Source organism: Malus sylvestris, chromosome 9 (assembly GCF_916048215.2).
Source record: "Malus sylvestris chromosome 9, drMalSylv7.2, whole genome shotgun sequence".
Taxonomy (NCBI): domain Eukaryota; kingdom Viridiplantae; phylum Streptophyta; class Magnoliopsida; order Rosales; family Rosaceae; genus Malus; species Malus sylvestris.
Window position 1 is genome coordinate 20500000 of NC_062268.1, and position 20803 is coordinate 20520802.

The 20803-nt window shown below is 39.4% G+C and overlaps 1 protein-coding gene and 1 pseudogene across 2 annotated transcripts; both read left to right on the plus strand.

Annotated features, from left to right (window-relative positions):
• Nucleotides 1–311: 311 nt before the first annotated feature.
• LOC126634047 (heat shock 70 kDa protein 15-like) lies at nucleotides 312–5431 on the plus strand. Of its 2 annotated transcripts, none has more exons than XM_050304532.1 (10): nucleotides 312–534; nucleotides 1258–2445; nucleotides 2578–2805; nucleotides 2919–3014; nucleotides 3102–3323; nucleotides 3770–3964; nucleotides 4047–4193; nucleotides 4309–4458; nucleotides 4538–4668; nucleotides 4826–5431. In XM_050304532.1, the coding sequence occupies exons 2-10, from the start codon at nucleotides 1276–1278 to the stop codon at nucleotides 5052–5054; spliced, it is 2568 nt and encodes an 855-aa protein (XP_050160489.1). In that variant the 5' UTR covers nucleotides 312–534; nucleotides 1258–1275; the 3' UTR covers nucleotides 5055–5431. The 2 variants fall into 2 exon arrangements, with proteins under 2 accessions (XP_050160489.1, XP_050160490.1); XM_050304533.1 differs by having other exon boundaries at nucleotides 312–529.
• A 1951-nt stretch (nucleotides 5432–7382) lies between these two features.
• On the plus strand, nucleotides 7383–16109 carry LOC126633873 (pentatricopeptide repeat-containing protein At3g16010-like; annotated as a pseudogene).
• Nucleotides 16110–20803: the final 4694 nt, after the last annotated feature.

Consider the following 20803-nt stretch of genomic DNA (forward strand, 5'->3'; position numbering starts at 1 on the left):
TATCAATACATGATATTGACTAATTAATCTGAGATTCCTTTGTTAACATTAAAAAATATATAACATCTGAAAATTATAAAAAACAGAAAAGAAAAAAAATAAATTTTAACGAAAAGTTTCCGGTACTATTTACTTTAACGAAAAATCATATTTTTACATTAAAAAATCAATCATAATACTATTCACTTTACTCATTATTTGATCGTTACCGTAAATCTCAAAAATTTCAAACCTTTTCATTAATTAAAAAAAAAAAAAAAAAAAAAAAAAAACCCTCATCAAGTTGAGCATCTCTCCTCTTCTCTCCCCCCCCCCCCCTCTCTCTCGCGCGCAACCTTTTCTGTTTTTCCACAAAAGCGTTCCCGCAGAGGCTTCGAGAAACCCTACCGAAGCTCTTTCTCTCTCGCAACCTTCTCTGTTTCTCCACAAAAGCGTTCCCGCAGAGGCTTCGAGAAACCCTACCGTAGCTCTCTCTCTCTCCTCCCTCTCGCTCCTCGCGTCCTCAGACTCTCTGTGGATCTCCTTCGAGGTACGGTACGCTCCCTAAAACCCTTTGCATCGGATCAGATATCTATGTGAAAATGTTGTTAGATCTGATGTAGATTTTACTGTTTCCCGATTTGGATATTTTACTCTGGGTTTAGCCTCCGTGCGGTTTTAAGTGTTGAACTGCCTCACTTTCTGCTTCGATTCAATTTTTTGCTTAAATCGTTTGGGGTGTCTATATTTGGGTTTGAGCTAGATTCGGTGAATATATGATTACATTAGTTTGAGCAGATTCTGGTAATTTGATAATCATGGGGTTTATACACTTCTTGGGTGATTAGCGTTGGTTGGAATTTGCAATTAGGATTGGTTAATTTAATTTTTTTAAACATTATTGTTTTGTATGTTATGTAATTTGAATGGGGACAGAGGGGTTTTTATCCAAGATTTGCGGAGGTGTAATTTGTGGTCTTATTTTTCTGTTTCCTTTAGCTACTGTATTATTTATTTCTGATACTGTAATCACCGTGAGGACGGTGAAGATATTCATCGTCCGATTTTTGGTTGTTTCTATGATTGAATGGTAGTTTCCCTTGTGCTTTGTTTGAACTGGTGTTGTTTATTTGGAATTGAGTTTCAGTTGTTTAGTGTATGTGGGTTCTTGCTTGATTTGGAATTTCAGTTTCAGTTGTTTAGTGAATGTGGGTTCTTACTTGATTTGGAATTTTAGTTTCCGTTGTTTACTAAATGTGGGTATTATTTATTTTCCAGACATAAAATTCTGCAAGGATGAGTGTGGTGGGGTTTGATTTTGGCAATGAGAGCGGCATTGTGGCCGTAGCCAGGCAGAGGGGTATTGACGTTGTGCTCAATGATGAGTCCAAACGTGAAACTCCGGCCCTTGTTTGTTTCGGTGAGAAGCAGCGGTTCATTGGGACAGCTGGGGCTGCTTCCGCATTGATGAACCCCAAGAACACAATTTCCCAGATTAAACGCTTGATTGGTAAGCAATTCTCTGATCCTGTGTTGCAGAGGGATATCAAGTCATTGCCTTTTGCTGTTTCTGAAGGGCCTGATGGATATCCATTGATTCATGCCCGTTATTTGGGAGAAGCAAACACATTTACACCTACCCAAGTTCTTGGAATGCTGTTTTCTGATCTGAAAATCATAGCCGAGAAGAATCTCAATGCAGCTGTTGTCGATTGCTGCATTGGGATTCCAGTGTATTTCACTGATCTCCAAAGAAGAGCTGTTATGGATGCAGCAAAAATTGCTGGATTGAACCCTCTTCGCTTGTTCCATGAAACTACAGCAACTGCTTTGGCTTATGGTATTTACAAGACGGATTTACCAGAAAATGACCAATTGAATGTTGCCTTTGTTGACATTGGGCATGCTAGCATGCAAGTTTGCATTGCTGGTTTTAAGAAAGGGCAGCTGAAAATATTGGCTCATTCCTTTGACCAGTCTTTGGGAGGTAGGGACTTTGATGAAGTACTGTTCCACCACTTTGCAGCAAAATTCAAGGAAGAGTACAAAATTGATGTTTTACGGAATGCAAGGGCTTGCCTTCGCCTTCGTACCGCTTGTGAGAAGTTGAAGAAGATGCTTAGTGCAAATCCTGTGGTACCTTTGAATATAGAGTGTTTAATGGAAGAGAAGGATGTTAGGGGAATTATTAAGCGGGATGAATTTGAGCAGATTAGTATTCCTATTTTGGAACGTGTGAAGGGACCTTTGGAGAAGGCCCTTCTTGATGCACAGCTTTCAATAGAGGACATTCACACGGTTGAGGTTGTCGGTTCAGGCTCTCGTGTTCCTGCTATAATCAAGATATTGACAGATTTCTTCAAAAAGGAGCCTAGGCGAACTATGAATGCAAGTGAGTGTGTTGCCAGGGGTTGTGCTTTGCAATGTGCAATTCTTAGTCCAACATTCAAAGTTAGAGAGTTTCAGGTGAGTTTAACTCTTGCTTTGTCTGTGAATTTGTTTCCATTAGTTGAACCAATCTATATATTGTCTGACCTGCTGGCTTTTGCAAAAAATTATGTTTTGTTATTAACTAATGCTATCCCATTTAATATGAAGGTTAATGAGAGCTTCCCATTTTCAATTTCCTTGTCCTGGAAAGGTTCTGGTCCAGACGCTCAGAACGGAGCAGCTGAGAACAACCAAAATACCCTTGTTTTCCCCAAGGGAAATCCTATCCCAAGTATCAAGGCCCTTACATTTTACAGATCGGGCACTTTTTCAGTTGATGTGCAGTATGCTGATGTTAGTGATTTGCAGGCACCTGCAAAAATCAGCACATATACAGTGAGTGGCAGATTGAATATTGGATCTTAAACTTGTGCGCTCTAATTTCTCTCAACACTATTAGGTCATCTGCCAGATATTTCCTAACATTCTACTACACTATACATGTGCAGATTGGTCCTTTCCAGTCTGTTAAAAGTGAGCGAGCAAAACTAAAGGTCAAGGCTCGCCTAAATCTGCATGGGATTGTGTCTGTAGACTCAGCAACTGTAAGATTGTTAAAAGCATTTTGTGCTTCTAGATGTCTTTGGTTGATTATCTTTCTAATTCTATTTGTTTTTCTTCACGTGCTGTAGCTTTTGGAAGAAGAAGAAATTGAGGTTCCTGTCACAAAAGAGCAAACAAAGGAGGCTGCTAAGATGGAGACTGATGAGGCACCCAGAAATGTGGCTCCCCCAAGTACCAAAGAGACTGATGTGAGCATGCAAGATGCTAAGGACACTGCTGATGCTCCAGGTGCTGAAAATGTTGTTCCCGAGTCCGCGGAAATGCCTGTGCAAATGGAAACTGATGCGAAGGTCAGTTTTCATGATTCATGTGTTTTTTCCATTTGTAATTTTCCTGGACCGCAACATTTGTTTTTTTTTTTCTTTGGGGGGGGGGAGGGGGGCAATAGTGTTTAGCTACTCAATTTGAGTCAGCTATATGTGGGACTAAGGAAATGAATGACTTATGCCTAACTTTCTACGCTTTGCTTTGATATAGTCCACTTGTGCTAAGCTTTTCCGTGATCATTCTTTTCATGTTCAATCACGTTAACAACAGGGAAGGGTTGTCAAAAGTCATCATAATCTTCAACTTATATAATCTACATTTAATGTCACCACAGAGAAGATAAGGGATGATGGACTGTACTAAGTGTTGTTTAAAAATTCAGTTTTGGAATGGTCAAATGTTATCAGTGGTTTTATTTGGTTCTATTTGTGGGTTCTGTACTCTTAATGTCTTGGTTTTTGCAATGCAGGCTGATGCTAAAAAGATAAAGGTAAGGAAAACAAACATTCCTGTGACAGAGTTAGTTTATGGAGGGATGCCACCAAATGAAGTGCAGAAGGCAATTGAGAAGGAGTTTGAAATGGCCTTACAAGACCGTGTTATGGAAGAAACAAAAGACAAGAAAAATGCTGTAGAGGCATACGTCTATGACATGAGAAACAAGGTAGTTTGCTTGTATGTTCGTGACACATTTTCCTTTTTATTTTACCATTTTTTTTTACTAAATTTCTCTTTTGTATTGCCAGCTCAATGACAAGTATCATGAATTTGTCACTGAATCTGAAAGGGAAGCGTTTATTGCTAGACTTCAGGAGGTGGAGGACTGGCTGTATGAAGATGGTGAAGACGAAACCAAAGGAGTTTACATTGCCAAACTTGAGGAGCTGAAGAAGGTGAGGATTTTCTTCTTTTAATGTGTTTTGGTGCGAAGTTCTCTATTTTCTCTTGTCCAACTTGATGTCGTTGGTTTTGATTCTTTTGAGCATTGGTGATTTTTTCAAATTTCAGCAAGGTGACCCCATTGAAGAGCGAGTCAAGGAGCATGCGGAGAGGGGAACAGTGGTTGATCAACTTGCTTACTGTGTCAATAGTTACAGAGAAGCTGCAGCATCAAATGATGCAAAATTTGAACACATTGATCTGGCCGATAAACAGAAGGTAAGGGACTCGATGAGCTGTCTTCCCCTTCCCCAGTCTCCACCTTTTCAACTCACAATATTCTTTTTGTGTTGTTTAGGTATTGAATGAGTGTGTTGAAGCCGAGGCCTGGTTAAGAGAGAAAAAGCAGCAACAGGATCTGCTCCCCAAATATGCCAACCCAGTACTCTTATCAGCTGATGTGAGACGGAAGGCTGAAGCAGTTGACAGGTACTATTTCTTGCATTGATAAATTTGTTTTCTTTGGTTAGTTGACGAACTGGTTGTCTTAGACAACAAGAACCTATTGCTTATTCATAAAGTCTTTTGGAAGCCTTTGGGATATCTGACAGTGGTAACCTTTTCTTATATCCACTTTTGTTGACAGGTACTGCAGACCGATAATGACGAAACCCAAACCAGCACCAGCCAAGCCAGCTGCTCCTGAAACTCCACCAACCCCACCTCCTCAGGGAAGTGAGCAACCTCAGGGCGGAGATGCAAATGCCAATCCTGGCCCCACGGAGAATCCTGCTGATGGCAACAATGAGGCCCCACAGGCTTCTACAGAACCAATGGAAACCGACAAGCCAGAAGCTCCCCAAAGTTCTGCGTAGTTCTGTAGAGTATCCGCCTTTCTATGGTTCTTATGGCGTTTCGGTTGTTCTTATGGTCCGGATTTGATTCGTTAGCATAATACACTTCCATTTTGAGCCTTAAAACACAGTTTGGACGGAGAGGGAGAAGCCCGTGGTGTGCTAAATAGATGATTTACCTGTAGGTGTAAAGCCTTTTATCTGCTTGTGGTCTGTCAGTTTTTAATTATTGGTACAGTCGGTCTCTAGAATTCCGGATTTTTTGAAGAGAAATTTTACCCTCGGGGTCTCTTTCCCCCCTTATGATGGGATGGAGACCGATACGTTTTCATTCTAATCTTGTTTTACATATGTCATTGATACTCTTTTTTCCTATATCTTTGAACTTACCTCCAAAATTGCTCGATTTTGTTCTGCGAATTTTGCATTGATGCTCTTGAGGACAGGATTTTAAATTTATAGTAGCATTTTGTTGGCGCTTTCATCGTCGCCCGGTGGAAGTGTGGGTTTAGGTCTGAGCCTGGATTTTTGATTTCCGTTCTCACCGGCAAAGATGATTTCTGTAGTACTGAGTGATGAGATGAGAATTGTAGCAGGAACTTTGAAGATGGAGCACGCAGTGGATGCTAGTAAAACTACATTTTGTATCTGAATTATCTTTCTAATAGAGATAAGATCCACCGTTACAAGTAGGTTTAATAAGAAGTTGGTGATCATGTTTCTATAATAGGGACAAGGCTACCTATAGAACGGGAACGCTCATTAAGAGATTAAATTGTTACAGCGGTAGATGGTGGTTGTATTAACAACGATTATAAGGGATGGTTGTAAAAATAAGGGATGGTTGTAAAAATAGTGGTTGAGATGTAGAGATGGTGGAGGTGGTAGCGGTCATGTTGAGGGTAATGGGTGAATTTGGTGATGGTGCGAGATGGTGATAGTGGTAGAAAACAATATGCCCAAGGAGAATTGGTATACCCCCAACCCATTTCAGGCTAAGTCGGGCATTTCGTCTTCTAAATGGTCAAACCATTGCAGCTTGCCACTCATGAAGGATGAGGCATGGATGCAATGGATCAACGAGCTCGAGCCCACCTACAAGCAGAAATGGATGAACAACGGAATTTATGAACTGATAATGCCCTCGGGCAGGGTCGTAGATGTTACCCATGACTGGGCTCCTCATTCTAGCCCGACCGTTGAGAGCTTAGGCCGCTCTGGTCCTATGATTCAATTGGAATATAACTCTGCGACTTTTAAGAGTTATGGAACTCCTTCACGAGTTTTATCCCATTTGCCAAGAAGGAATTTGGCCCCAACGCCAATAGAGACCATGAGCATATGTACTTTGTACTGTATTGGCTCAATAAACACGTCTTCCCAAACAAGTCCAAGGGAGTAAAAGTTGAATGGATCCCTCTGGTAGAAGTACTACACAACTTCGATGATGTGGCCATGGGCCCCTTCCTTCTCTCTCGTCTCTACCATCTCCTGTATGAGATTATACCAAGGGTGAACCATTCGAAACCAACCTTAATGGTCAAACTTGGATGATTTAACTGTGGCTTCAATGGTATTTCCCTGAGCTTCGGGCTCCCAACCTTGAATTCCCCAAGGGTGATACTCCTGCCAGAATTCTAGCCAAAGGTTCTCCAACCAATCACTCTACATTCACTGTCTGCAGAACTCGAGCAGACTTGGATTGAGGAACTTCAATGTTGAGAAGATACCCCTAGTTTTCTGACCAAACCTTTCAAGACGTCTTTGGATAAGACGTTAGTCCCTTCTGCAGAGAGAGATTTATCAGTTGTATCCAACCAAATGACATAGCTTGGGGAGTAAGGAATGACCGTTATAAGCGCGGGCTGGAGGTTTACCACCTTAATTTCTGTGCTAGACAATTGGGGTTTAGACAAGCTATCCCGGTGTCCTTCTTAGACTCTGTTCATTACAGTACCTCCTATCAACTTCACTCTCCATAAGAAGTCACATTCCGAGCTGCCTGACGAAGTCTCGAGGTACTGAGCAAGGTTGCCCAAAAGCCCATGGCCCTGAACTTCGAATGCACTTCAAGCTTCTCTTCTTGGTGGGAAGCAAAATGGACTAAGAAGTATGGAGAAGACCTGCATGAAGCTCATGACCGCCTCTTCAAGCAACTATCCATCAAGTCCTATCCAAAGCCAAATTAGCTTAAAGATTGGAAGGAAATGATTCATCAGAAGAATCAACTCTTTCTGATAGGTACCTCTTACCTTTAACTTGTAATTTTATGGCATTTTCATGAATCTGCCCTCTTCTAATCCTTCCCTTGGTTTCTTCACACTTGCAGCCTAAGGCAACCCCGCAGAAATGGACGTCGAGCAGGATGAAGAGGTTGGGGATGCCTTTGTCCTTCAAAAAGCTGCATCTGAGGTAGAGAGACAAGGCGTTGGAGCAGGTGGGGATGTCTCTGAGCTACTTGGAGACTTAGAGGGTGAGGTTGAGTGTGTTGTGGAAACCCAGACCACACGGCAGACAAGGGTAACGGTAGTAGAATGTTCAGAGTCCGAGCCCCAAGAACGACCTCAGGCTCAACTTTCCATCCCTGGTCTGCGGGTAACCCCTACAAAGAAAAGAATAAGGGCACATGCCGCTAACTCTTCCAAGTCTTCTGCTTCTGTAGCTGAGGTGGGCATGCGTAGAAAGAAAACAGAAAGCCTTCAGTAAGTGAATTTTGTTTCAACCTGTCTTTCTTACTTGCATTTTGTGTTTAAGAGCTAACAACAACATTTTGGGAGCCTATAGTCCTTGAGATCCCCGTGGTTTCAGAGGTAATTAGCCCACGAGCTTCTCTTCATCCAGCAACCATTACGGAGAAGCTTCCTCATTCTAGTCAAGATCCTGCTCATGTATAAAAGTACCTTTACTTCTATCTTCTTTTCCATAACTTAGTTACTGACATTTGCTTTTTATCTTTGATATTTATAGGCCTTTGGTGAGGGTTCGGGCACCATTCCCCCTTCTCCAGTTAGTGGGAGTGATCCCCCCCCCCCAAGCAACCAAGAGTCACTACCCCTCATTCCAAGGCCTTGGGCTCCATTCAAGTATATTGACTTTTCTCATCTTACCTTCCTTTATTCTGAATTGTAGTCCTTCTCCTAACTTTATTTTTCTTGGTTTTGCAACAAGGCCCTGGAGAGGACTTGATCAATTCTCCTCCACATATGGTGTGCAAGACAGAACTTCCTCAACCTTCTTTAGCTTTTAGGGTTATAGGGATTCCTATCCCTAGGCCTAAGAAGAAGATTAAGACCACCACTGCTCCTACAATCATCAATGTTCCCCCTTATCGGGCTACTCCCTATGTTGATACCTCCTCTATTGCTGCGCCCTTTGAAGAAGCTGCACCACTGCCTTTTTCTCCCTCACCTATTTCCACAACTGCAGCTTTACCCGAGCTTTTTAAAGAGTTCAGGCAACTCAAGACAAAGCTGAAATCCTCAAGGCATCCCTCTGAATCTTATGGTTTTCAAGAGCAACACCGAGTCTTTCAAAAGTGGGTGAAGATGGACTTCTCATCTTCATTTAGCCTCTGTTGGAAGTATGCCCACAAAGCCACTCATTTGATGTAATAGCTTTTTGGAATACTTAATGTATTAAACTTTTATATGTTTAATGGAGGGCAAAGCTTATTGTTAATCACTATTTATTGTATCATGTGTTTAAGCAATAAGGGAATCCAAGGGATGTATTTGATCTAAGAGACAAGTGATCTAAGTAAGTTAGATTATCGAGACCATTCTCTTATGTTCATTCCTAAAACGTTCCTAGCCATATGATTGCCAATTGGGCATTGACAATCCGCTAAGGTTAGTATGTGTTATGTTGACTCAAGCGTGAGTATGACTAGTCTCAAGTCATTTGGTGTTGGACACTAAGACAAACACATAGGTGCTCGAAAGAGTAATCGAGTACACTGAACTACGATCAAAAGAGAGTTCGAACATACATGTCATGTATGAACTCTAAAGTTGCAATATGCAAAGTAGTCCTTTGACCTGAGGCATCATAGATGTCTAATGGTTAGGTCCTTGATCTTTGATCATGTCAAACGGCATTCCATCGGAGTGTCCACGACATTGTTGGGGTCAAGCTATCTAGTCATGTAGGCATATGAATGCACAACAAGGGATCTCTAACCTTCCATGGTGGAAGGAGAATACTCTAAGATATGATTCTAAAGTCTTTGGCCAAAGCATATGAATATGACTTAGGAAGTTTGTTCTAAATCATATTCAAGGGAATCATATAGAGATGTATCACATTGGATAGTAGACATGAAACAAACTATCAATCAAACAATGTGATTAAGAGTATTGTATTAGAGAATGACAGTATTGCATTGTAGTTGCAACTGGATAGGTTCTCCAACCAATTCTACTTAGCTTGGGTAACCATGACATACTGCTAGGTGTCACTCATGGTTTGTGGAAGCCCTAAATGATTAGCAAACACTAATCATTAAGGGAGAATTGAAATGTGGTTTCAATTTCACAATCGATCGTTAAGAGTAACAATCGCCCACTACCTCGCTAATTGGAACCTAATGGATCGTACACCGAGTAAGGATGTATGTGAGGAAATTAAATGAAATGGATAAGCAATTAAATGGTTTAATTGAAGAATGGTCAAGATTAATTAATTAGTTAATTAATTTTACGAAAGGTTCGTATTGGGCTTTTAAGTTGGTTTTGGGCTTCGGGGCTCAAAAGCGTTTTGGTCCACAAGGCCCATTATGTTTAAGTTGTATGACAACTAAAACAAAATGGGCAATTAGCCCAATAACAAAGGTAAGGCCGGCCATAAGGGTGAGGGTAGCAAACTTGGATTAATTACAAGTTTGCCACTCACTTGAAATGAAGTATAAAATCAACTTTATAGCTTTATTTCTACTTCAAGGGTTTTCTTAAAGAAATTGGGTGAAACACTTTCTCTCATTTTTCTCTAAAGAGGCCGGCCACTTAGGGGAGGGATATCTAGCAATCTCTTCTTCCCTAAGTCATCCATATTATCTTCACAAAATACATCCTTGGTGTGGAGACTTAGAGACATCAAACTTTTGGTGTTTTGGAGAACAAATCCTCAAATCCTCAAAGAATCAAAGGAGCACTAAAAGGAGGAAAATCACAAGGAATATTCAAGGAGCTTGGAGGTGACTTGAAGGCCCTCCACTTGGGTGAATCCCTTGTGTAAACAAGGATGAGCTTCAAGGGTAAAGAAACTCTAAATCTTTACTTCTCTTTAATGTTGTTAAAGAGTTTATTGGTTCACCATATACTAGGCTTTGAAAGTCATGGGTTTTATGAATTGTTTTTGGATGCATGCCTACTTTAAAGTGTTTATAGCTTGCATATGTATTCAAATGTTCATACTTGTTCTCAGCTAGGACAAATTTTTTCCTTCAGCCTCAAGGCTTTTCATGTCATAGAGAAGGCCACAACAGATTTGTTTAAGGTTGATCAACTATCAAGAGTTCAGCATGAGTCATTTCTCTCATATTTTGAAAACTTGAGGCTTTTAGGGATCAGCATCAGAGAGCTAAGAGGTAAGCCAATTGAGTAAGGTGCTTTAAGGAGAAATAATCCAGTACTTCCACTCATATTCAATAGCTGGTGGATAAAGGTTCAGTGACAGAGAAGAGGATCAAGGTGGTGATAGAATAACAACTTGCTGTGCTAAAGGCTAAACAAGCGACTGTCCTTGGCACACTCAAACAACAGATCGAAGAAGTGAAAAAGGAAAATCTGGAACTAGAACATGCTGAGTCTCAACTTGTTAATAGCAACACTGTTTTGGTCGAGTCTACTAGAATTTTTACAACTATGCAGACTTACTACTCCAGAATAATCACTCTGGGTGAAGATGTAAATTTGTTAGGCTAGGGCCGTTGTAACTTTCTTTTTATGAAATAAAATTATTCTTTGCCTTTATTTGTTTCACTTATTGCATAATATTGAAGTTCTTACTGCACCATCTAACTTAACTTCTCTTTGAAATCACCAACTCTCTTCAATGTAACAATCTCTTATATCCCAGAGAGTTGGATGATATTTATTTAAAAACTTAGCATTAACTGGATGTCTTTCCTTTAAATCAGTCAAGTAATATCCTCCCTTATCCAATGTTTGGCGAATAACAAAAGGTCATTCCCAAGTAGGACTCTCTTTCCCAAAGCCTCTAACTTGAGCGCCTAAAGGTTGAATTGTGTTCCATAATAACTCTCATTCCTTGAATGTCTTTAACTTTACCTTCTTGTTGTATGCTCGGGCAATAGCTTTCCCTTTTCTGCTTCATCTCACTTCCATACAATAACAATCTTTTGATTAAGGACCTGACTGCAACTACTTAGTCCTTTCTCCTTTGTTCTAATATCACTGGTGTTGGGGAGTTAGGACAATATGGGGCCCATCCCATTCTTCCTTGGTGAGGAATAATCCTTGTTCTATAATCTTTTGGGCTGTCACCTTAGTCGGGTGGCCGTTCTTATCAGCTCCTAAGCACTAGAGAATCCCAATACTTGGATTATAAAAGCTGGCTTCTTCTACATTGGCAGTAGGGAGGAATGGTCGTGACTCAGCCTCCACTATTTCCCAAAATCCTGGTCCCATGACTCCTTCCTCATGGTAAACTGCTACTTGGTGTAGGGTGTAAGGCATAAAGAGACTCTGATGAATCCAATCTCGGCCTAGTAAAGCTCTATAGGTGGAAGTACTATCAACAACGAAGAAGGCTGGCATGATTTGCTTGGAGCCCAAGTCAACCTCCAGGGGTAATATCCCATGAGTTATAGTGATGGCTCCAGAGAAACTGGAAACTATTAGATCCATGGGGATAAGATCCTCCTCACTTCTACACACCTTTTTCATCTGCTTATATGGTAACACATTGACCGTAACTCCTTCATGAATCAAAACCCTTTTGAAGGGCACTCCTTCCAGATGAGAAGTTACATAAATAGGCTTAAGATGGTTGGCTAGGGTCAAAGTCGGGTGACTGAAGACCATTTTGTCTAAATATACTCTTTCGGGCTATTTCTTTATGAGCTCGGGCAAACCTATTCTGCCCGACTCCTCTTTTCCTTTTTCTTCAACACTGACATGTGCCATCATAGGTTCTTTTGGCAACATCAGCTCGGGCAACCTTTCTTCCCGAGTTATGCCAAAGTTATGTGCCTGCAATAGGTTTTCACAGAGAGTATCAACCAGCAACGGTGGAGGCATTCCTCTCTCAAGCCAGATAATTGATGCGAAAATTAACTTAACACACAAATTTAACCCTCTTTTGACAATTGTAGTATAAGTATAAGTAGGGATCGTTCTGGACCGGGGATTAGGAGGGCTTGCTAATAACCTCTAAACTAACTCAAAAACATAAAACTAAATTTAAAAACACTTAACAGGACTCACAAGCCTCAAAGCAAACTTAAAATACTCAAAACAGCTTAAAACAACCAAATAAACTTAAACTAGACACTAGGAATGACTTTGGACGAAAATTGATTTTTACTTGAATCAAAACATTTAAAAACACAAATTAAAACAGATTTGAAACATTTTGAAACAAGAAACTAAAAGGGGGGGTTTTGATTTGGAGGAAGTTGTAACAAACAAACAAGTATGAAAAACTAGACAAATTGTAAAATAAAATTGAGAAATAAGATGATGGATGGGATAGCTAGAGGCTTTTTCTCCACACATGATATGTATGCAAACAACTCGATTTCCAGTTACTACTTCATTGAATTATGAATGACAATGCCCCAAATTAATCGTGACATCACTAGTTAACTCTCAGATTTTCCTTATTTTATTGGATTTGATGACATCATTCGACAACCCAAAACATTCTTCAAAAGTTCCCTACATGACATCATAATAGAGATACAATCAAAGATCATTACGTTTAATGAAAATCATAAGCTTTGACAAAGCACTTGCAACTATGACATCATGTCACTCATGCTAGGAATTGAACTTAACGCGATCGTTTATAAGCGACCTTCACTACATGTGAATATAAGTTTGTAACGATTATATGAAACTTCCTTATATTCTAGCAACGGATTTATGCATGCCAATTAAGTGTCAACCCTTAATTAACAAATACAAATAAGTTATCAATCAAATAGTTAAGCCAATTGCATTCACGATTCAAGAGTTCATAACTGGAATTTATCAAATTATATTGCACACATAATAATGATTTTGAAATCACCCCTAGCCAATAGGGGTTTAGCCACTCATATTTACAACAAAACGAAATGAAATGAATTTAAACATTAAAAACAAAAGAAAGAAAACACCTAAACGCTCCAACAATCCAAGTTGGACAGCAAGCACGTCCAAGCACTTTCCTTCCCTTCCTTTGCTACGACACAAGGTGTTGGTGAGTGTATGAAGGTTTGTTTGTATGGAGGAATAGATGTGAAGATGAATGTATGTGTTTGGATGAAGGTTATGTTGAAATGGGAGTGAATGATCTAACTAAGTATGAACTAAATTTATGTTACACACACTTCCTTTTATAGAGGAAGTGCATGGCAATGGAGGGGAACATGGAGTGGTGTAGCAATTGAGTGCAATGATGCATGAAATCTGAAATGATGGAGGGAACAAGAAATGGTGTAGCAATTGAGTGCAATGATTCAATGTAATGATGCATGAATTCTGAAATGATGGAAGGAATAAGGAATGGTGTAGCAATTGAGTGCAATGATTCAATGTAATGATGCATGAAATCTGAAATGATGAAGGGAACAAGGAATGGTGTAGCAATTGAGTGCAATGAGTGGTGTTTGAAATGATTCAAAGGTGAAAGTGAAGTGATGATGCGAAGCATGAGGGTAAAATGGAGTGGTGTTGCAGCTAGGGAACATGAATGATTGTGCACATGGTAGAGAAAGGAAAGGAAGGTGGAATGATGCAACAAATGAGTCAATGGAGGGAACATGGATGATGATGCACAACATAGGAATCCAAAGGGAGTGCAATGGTAGTGCACGACAATGATGGAAAGGTGAATGGTAGAGGGACACCCCTTTGTGGCTGAGCTCTTTATCCTTTTTACATTAATTCTTTTTTCTCTTTAACACATTCCTAGCCTCTTTAGTCTTCAATTTCGTCCATCCACCTTGCTCCATGCATGTGCTATTCATTCCAAGCCCAAAACTGCTCCAAAATGCACCAAAATGCATCTTATTGCTTCATAAGGCCTATGGACCTACAAACACACGAAAATAGCTTAAAATACATAATTAACTAAGAAATAACGACATAAATGCATGAGAACAAGCTAACTCAGTCACATAAATATGCTCCTATCAATAATTCCTAAACATATTGGCTCCGGGCTCCATCTAGATGTTGATATCATTACCATGTTCTCTTAAGCTCTCCTTAGGATTTTGTATTTCCCAGGATGAGGGCTTTGTGGCACATGATCTATTTCCCCCTCAATCTTGCTATTTGCCTTTTCTACCTCCTTTTTGCTTCTCCAATGAAGTTGATTTCTTCCCCCATGAGGTACTTTCTCAAACTTCACATTTTCATAGGTTTCCGACGTAGTGGAAACTTTTAATGAGTTCATGTGGGCTTTGTGTTACCTCTGAACTCTCTTGATCATAAAGGCTCCTATTTCTTTGACAGGTCTCCCATCTTTTCTTACTACGTACCATTTCCGCTCAAGTCGGGCAAAATCTTTGTTGGTGAATGGGGATATAATGCTCTTTGTTCTTCCCTTTCCAACACGATTCAACCACTTACTTGGCACTGATCCACTGCTTGGATAAGGCTGGTAAATTTGGTGAAATGTTGAGAACTATCCAAGAAATGGCTCAGAGTGCACGCGTTATTGAGTCGGCTAAACTATCTGAAATCATAAGAATCTTGGGCAGGGCTAAGATGGTGAACAACGCACCATCTGTCTTCTACCAGATCAAAGGCCACAAGTTCAAACCAACTGCAAATACTTATAACTCCATGATCTTAATGCTGATGCAAGAAGGGCATCATGACAAGGTCCATGAGCTCTACAATGAGATGTGCAACAAGGGTAACTGTTTCCCAGACATGATTACATACAGTGCACTAATATCTGCATTAGGAAAATTGGGTCATGATGATTCCCTCATTAGGTTGTTTGATGAGATGAAGGATAATGGTTTACATCCAACTGCAAAGATTTAGAGTACGTTTTTGGCAATTTTTTTTCAAGTTAGGGAAGGTTGAGCAAGCTTGAAGCCTAGCTTAGGATATCAAAGAGAAAGGGTGTCCGCCTATATACAAAAACCTTCAGAGATAAGGGTTTTCCTCCTTGTCCAAGTGCCTATTGCAGCTTAATCAACAGTCTTGGAAAAGCAAAGTTGTACGAAGCTGCAAATGAGTTATTCTAAGAATTGAAAGAAAACTGAGGTCGTTCAAGTGCTAGGGTGTATGGTGTGATGATTAAACATTTTGGGAAATGTGGGCGTCTTGATGACGCTTTGGATCTTTTTTAGGAGATGAAGAAAATCGGATGCCCTTCAGACGTGTATGCTTATAATGCACTCATGTCAAGGATGATGATGGCTGATATGATACATGAAGCACATTCCTTACTTACAGTCATGGAAGAAAACGGCTGCATTCCCGACCTAAACTCACATAATATCATTTTTAACGGCTTGGCTAGGACGGGTGGCCCAAATCAGGCTTTGGAAAAGTTTGCCAAAATGAAGCATTCTAAGATTGAACCGGATGCAGTTACTTATAACACTATTCTTGGTCGTTTAAGCTGAGCTGGTTTGCTCGAAGAGGCTATAAAGCTGGTGAAAGGGATTCGAAAAGATTTGAATATGATCTCATTACTTACTCATCAATTCTTAAGGCAGTTGGCAAGGTCGATGACATTCATAAGTCTTCCTCAATAGGACCTGTTGAGCAAAAATTGTACACAATATGTAAACAAATAATTCACTCAACATAATTTCACCCTCGTTCATTCTTTGAAGAGGGTTTTATTAATTTGAGTTCGATCTATTCTAGGCTATGCGCCTATTAATTACAACCCTTCTTTTAGGAAAGGAATACCCTTTGATTCTAATATGAATAAATCGTAACTTGAGGATTTGGGTGTTTATTTGATTTTGTGACTGTATCTAGGTAGAGCCCTAGATTGCCTACATACCGTCGTTGAGGGATCAAGTCACTCGTAGTTCCTTATGTGTTTGTTAGGGTTTGATGCCTTGTGCAATTTTAGCTCGTGTGGGTAAGGACTTTGAGCCATTGGAGCGTTTAATGCCTTGTGCAGTTTTAGCTCATGCGGGCGAGGACTTTAAACCATTAGAGCTTTTGATGCCTTGTGCAGTTTTGTGCAGTTTTAGCTCGTGCGGGCGAGAACTTTGAGCCATTGGAGCATTTTGATGCCTTGTACAGTTTTAGCTCGTGCAGTCAAGGACTTTAAGCTATTGGAATATTTTGATACCTTGTGCAATTTTAGCTCATGTGGGCGAGGACTTTGAGCCGTTGGAGCTTTTGATGCCTTGTGCAGTTTTAGCTCATGCAGGCGAGGACTTTGAGCCATTGGAGCATTTTGATGCCTTGTGTAGTTTTAGCTCATACGGGCGAAGACTTTAAACCATTGGAGCTTTTGTTGCCTTGTGCAATTTTAGCCCGTGCAAATGAGGACTTTAAGCTATTAGAGCATTTGATACTGCTTCGTGTCTTTTGGATTGGATGCGGCTTCATGGCATTTGAAATTTGATGTGGCTTCGTGCCATTTGTAATTTGAACCGGCTTTATGCCATTTGAAGCGGCTTTGTGCCATTTAGTTTTTGACATGGCTTCATGCCATTTGAGACTTTTCTTCGGCTTCGTTGCATGAGTACCATACATTAATTGGAAATCTAGGAACTGTGCTTCCAAACTTCTCTTTTACTTTTCGTAGAATTTGTAATTACTTGGTCAAAGTAGCATACGTGAATTTAGTTTATATAAACCAGGGATTCATTTTGATTTCATGGTTGCGTCTAAAATTGATATCAGACTGCCTACATATCCTTAACAAAATCAAACCAACGTAGTTCGTAAAATATTTGATTTGGATTTGTGTTCAAACTATGGCAAAATGAGAAGCCATTTGGATTTATTTAAAACCCATATATAACCTGTGGTAATTACCTAATAGGCTTTGAGAAATAGGAGTTTGATTTTGTCCTTTCCTTACGCAGCTTAGGATTTGAAGACATAAAGTGGGACTCCCAGCCCCACATGAAACGCACAATTCAATCTTTTCCTTAAGTAGCTGAGACTGGAAGACAAAGTGGGACTCTAAGTTCCTGTGAGATGCACAACTCAAAAACCCAATCAGGAATCTTCCCTGCTCCAGTATTTGTTTCCCTAAATAGCGATGTTGATATACTTGAGCCCTCCCCGTTGCTTTCGCAATGCTTTCTTTTTTTGAAATTCCTTTTGGGTTTGTGCCATTGAATTCCAAATGGAGGATGGGTAAGATTGGTGGAGTTCAAACTCTTTTGAATTGTTCCAACTTATCCTTTTTTCCTCTTAAATCGCAGAGGGTTTTTTCCTTTTATGCAGGTCACGAGAACCTTTGTTTTTCTACTGCCTTGTTCTTTTGCTCGTGTGCTTCCTTTTTGGATCGAAAACTCAAAACGAAGAGGGGAAGAAATTAAGCAAGTTACCCATTTGCGTTTTCCTTATGTTCCGGGTTTGCTTATGTATTTGGAGTGGAATGAAACTCTAACTGCGATGAACTTATAAATTCTTTCGTGCAGGAGTCCCGGGCAATGGCATCTCTTCAATTTGGTTTGTTGCTATTTCTTTCAGGTAATGAGCTTGGTTGGGTTGTAAAAACCCTTCTTTTTGTGTAATGGTAGATGATAAGCCTAATTTGATGTTGGTAGCTTTTGTAGTCTAAATTTATATAACTTTTCTTTTATCATTAGTAGCTTTCAGTACCATCATGACTCTGTTTTTGACATGGTTATAGGATAAACTATTTTGCAGTATTGAGTTCGTTTGAAAACAAGCGTTGATTCATGGCTCCAAAGGTGAGAATTGCATTCTGAAATTTGTAGTAACGCATTCTTCATGTCTGCCATACATGTGCTGTCTTTAATACTTGTCATTCTTTCTCATTAACACTTGTACAAAGTGATGTTTTTCCCAAATCTTCTTATAGTTTTTCTCTACAAAAACCAAGCATGGGTCGGTTTAAGGGGAACAAAAGTTGTATTTGACTTCTTTTCCTTTGTTCATTTGACTATAAGTGCACCTATGTTTTCATTGGACCGCAAAGAATGACCTTGCATATAAGACTTGGCTTCCTATGTCTGCTACCTTAGCTTTATTTCTCTGACAGATGTGAATTAGAATGATCCTTTGTCCCTTAACTTTATCCAACATGATAACACATGCCTTAACTTTTCTTTTAATAAAGTCCCTTGCTTTAACTTTAGTCCATCTTCGAAATACTTGTACAAACATCATCAACTTTGTTGGAGCTTTTACAAGTATAAAGGGAGACTTCCTCTTTTCCAATTTCTCCTTTTCCTTGGACTCTTATCCTCGATAGGTTTTCATAGAATTTTTAGTCAAAGGCATCCTCCATATCTTGTACCTATGAGTAGTAAAGAAAACACCAAACATAATAATTTCTTTCTTCTTGAGTTGCATCTTTGTATACGTTGCTTCCTTGTTGTCTTACTTCTCAGAGACTTAAGCTTAGAACTTTGAAACTGCACTTAACAATCTAGCAAGGGGCTATAGACCATCTAGACTTGGTTGGAACTTCATGGGATGGTCTAGGCCACCCCAAAGAAATTCATGGGAATGACGTCAGCGGCGGGGAGCGGAACTCTAGTGTATTTTTGTTCTCTTCAGATTTAGGCAGAAAGAAAACGCGTGGCTGCTGGTCTTTTTTTTGGATTGCTTTGTGTTGTTGTTGCAAGTATAGAAAAGTAGTTGGGCTACCATTTAAGAACCCCTCCTTGCACATAAACCTTTTATGGTGGCTTGTTGGCAAATTTCTTGCATAAACTGAAGATTACATGTTCAAGGTAGTTGATTATGCCCCCATTTTTTCATTTTTGTCCACAACACAACATTAAACAAGAGAGATAAATAAATTAATAGAACTTGATTCATACGTGGTAATGAATGTTCTTCTTTGGATCTTGATTCGAAAGCACGAATGGTTGAACTTCACTTTTCCGGCAGCACTTCGTTGCTTTCGGTATTTTCTCTCAAAGTTTTTCTATTTTTTTTTTGCAAAGTTTCCCCTCTCTTTTTCTGTCTTCTTCTTGATGCAGTTGATGCCTATTTATAGGCATCCTAGGAAGGCTTTAGAGTTTTTTTACGTGGGGGAGATAGAGGCCATGTTTTTCTTCCACTTTCCTTTAACCTCTCCCCACCAACTGTGCAGCATGTTGCACGTTTTCTTCCCCCTTTTGTAGGAAGAAATACATATTTTTATTTTTATTTTATTTTATTTTATGGATGTTGATTTGTATGTAAAGCCCATCCTCATTTTTTGGGTTGGATTACATTTTTGTTTTGTCTTGTAGTTTGACCCAATTTGTATGGACTTTATTTTTTATATGTTATATATTTTTATTGTTCAACAGGACCCAGTATGATATTACTTTCTCTTCTTTCACTAGTAAAATTGTTCTTATGGTTTAGTGTCAAGGCACTTGCACTCTACATACATCTGATTTTAATGATTGTTTCAGATTTAGGATGGTTGGAGACTTGCTTAAGAACAAACAGAGTGTAAACTCACTCATGAGTGACTAATTCTTCCACAAGTCATACACCCTATTAATTGACAGCTTAGCAGCATTGCATCCTACAGATTTTTAGTATCGTCGAGGTTGGAACTTGGCAAAGAAAGGGAAAAACTATTGGTCGTTATAAAGACGATGCGTTATAGGACTTCTTCTTGTACCGAAATTGGAAAAGATGTCGGCCTACTATCAGGAAGTGGAAAGAAAACCGCATTCGAAAGCTACTACGACCTGAATGAGGGTTGGGGTTTGACTTCATAATCTGCACGGCCTCATGTTACTTATCCAGAAGCTGGACAAATTCAGCTCATTACTGCTGAAAAGGGTAGCAATTTTGATGCTCTTCATCAAGCCATCTAACGTTCCAAACCAAGTATTTGAAATTTTTCGTATTCGAGATATCTACACTCCCAACTAAATATTTACAATTTTTTGTGCTCTCACAAGTGTGGAGTGCGAGGAGTGTTAGAAAAAACAGGCCTTTTAAACATCGCTTACTCCTTAATTTTCATCTTTGATAACCATTTAGTTTTTAGTTTTTATTTTTTGTGCTAAAGATATAAAAAAAAATAGATGGGAGAAATGAAGAATAGAAAACAATGAAGGGAGTTGATGAAAGGGAGAACTGAATGATGTTATATGAAAACAAACACTCGAAAATGAGTTATTTTCAATTTTTCGCATCATTACATATACGTTCCTTTCACATTTTTTCACCATCACTCTCTCTCCCATGTATCTATAACACGAATGAAAACTAAAAACTAAAAATTAAAAATGAAATTGTTATTCGATAGGCCCTTATCATATTACTCCAATCCCATAATTTCCAACTCAAACTGGAACAAAAGGGAAACAAAGGAGGCAACCCAATAGTAATTCGAAATATTTAATATCTAATTACCTTATCTGATACAAAATCAACAACTTATTTCCTTAAAAGAAGGGG

Coding starts and splice junctions, on each gene's coding strand:
- LOC126634047 (XM_050304532.1), top strand. CDS start 1,276: ATGAGTGTGGTGGGGTTTGATTTTGGCAATGAGAGCGGCATTGTGGCC. Junction 2,806..2,918: donor CAAAAATCAGCACATATACA/GTGAGTGGCAGA, acceptor ATACATGTGCAG/ATTGGTCCTTTCCAGTCTGT. Junction 4,459..4,537: donor ATCTGGCCGATAAACAGAAG/GTAAGGGACTCG, acceptor TGTGTTGTTTAG/GTATTGAATGAGTGTGTTGA.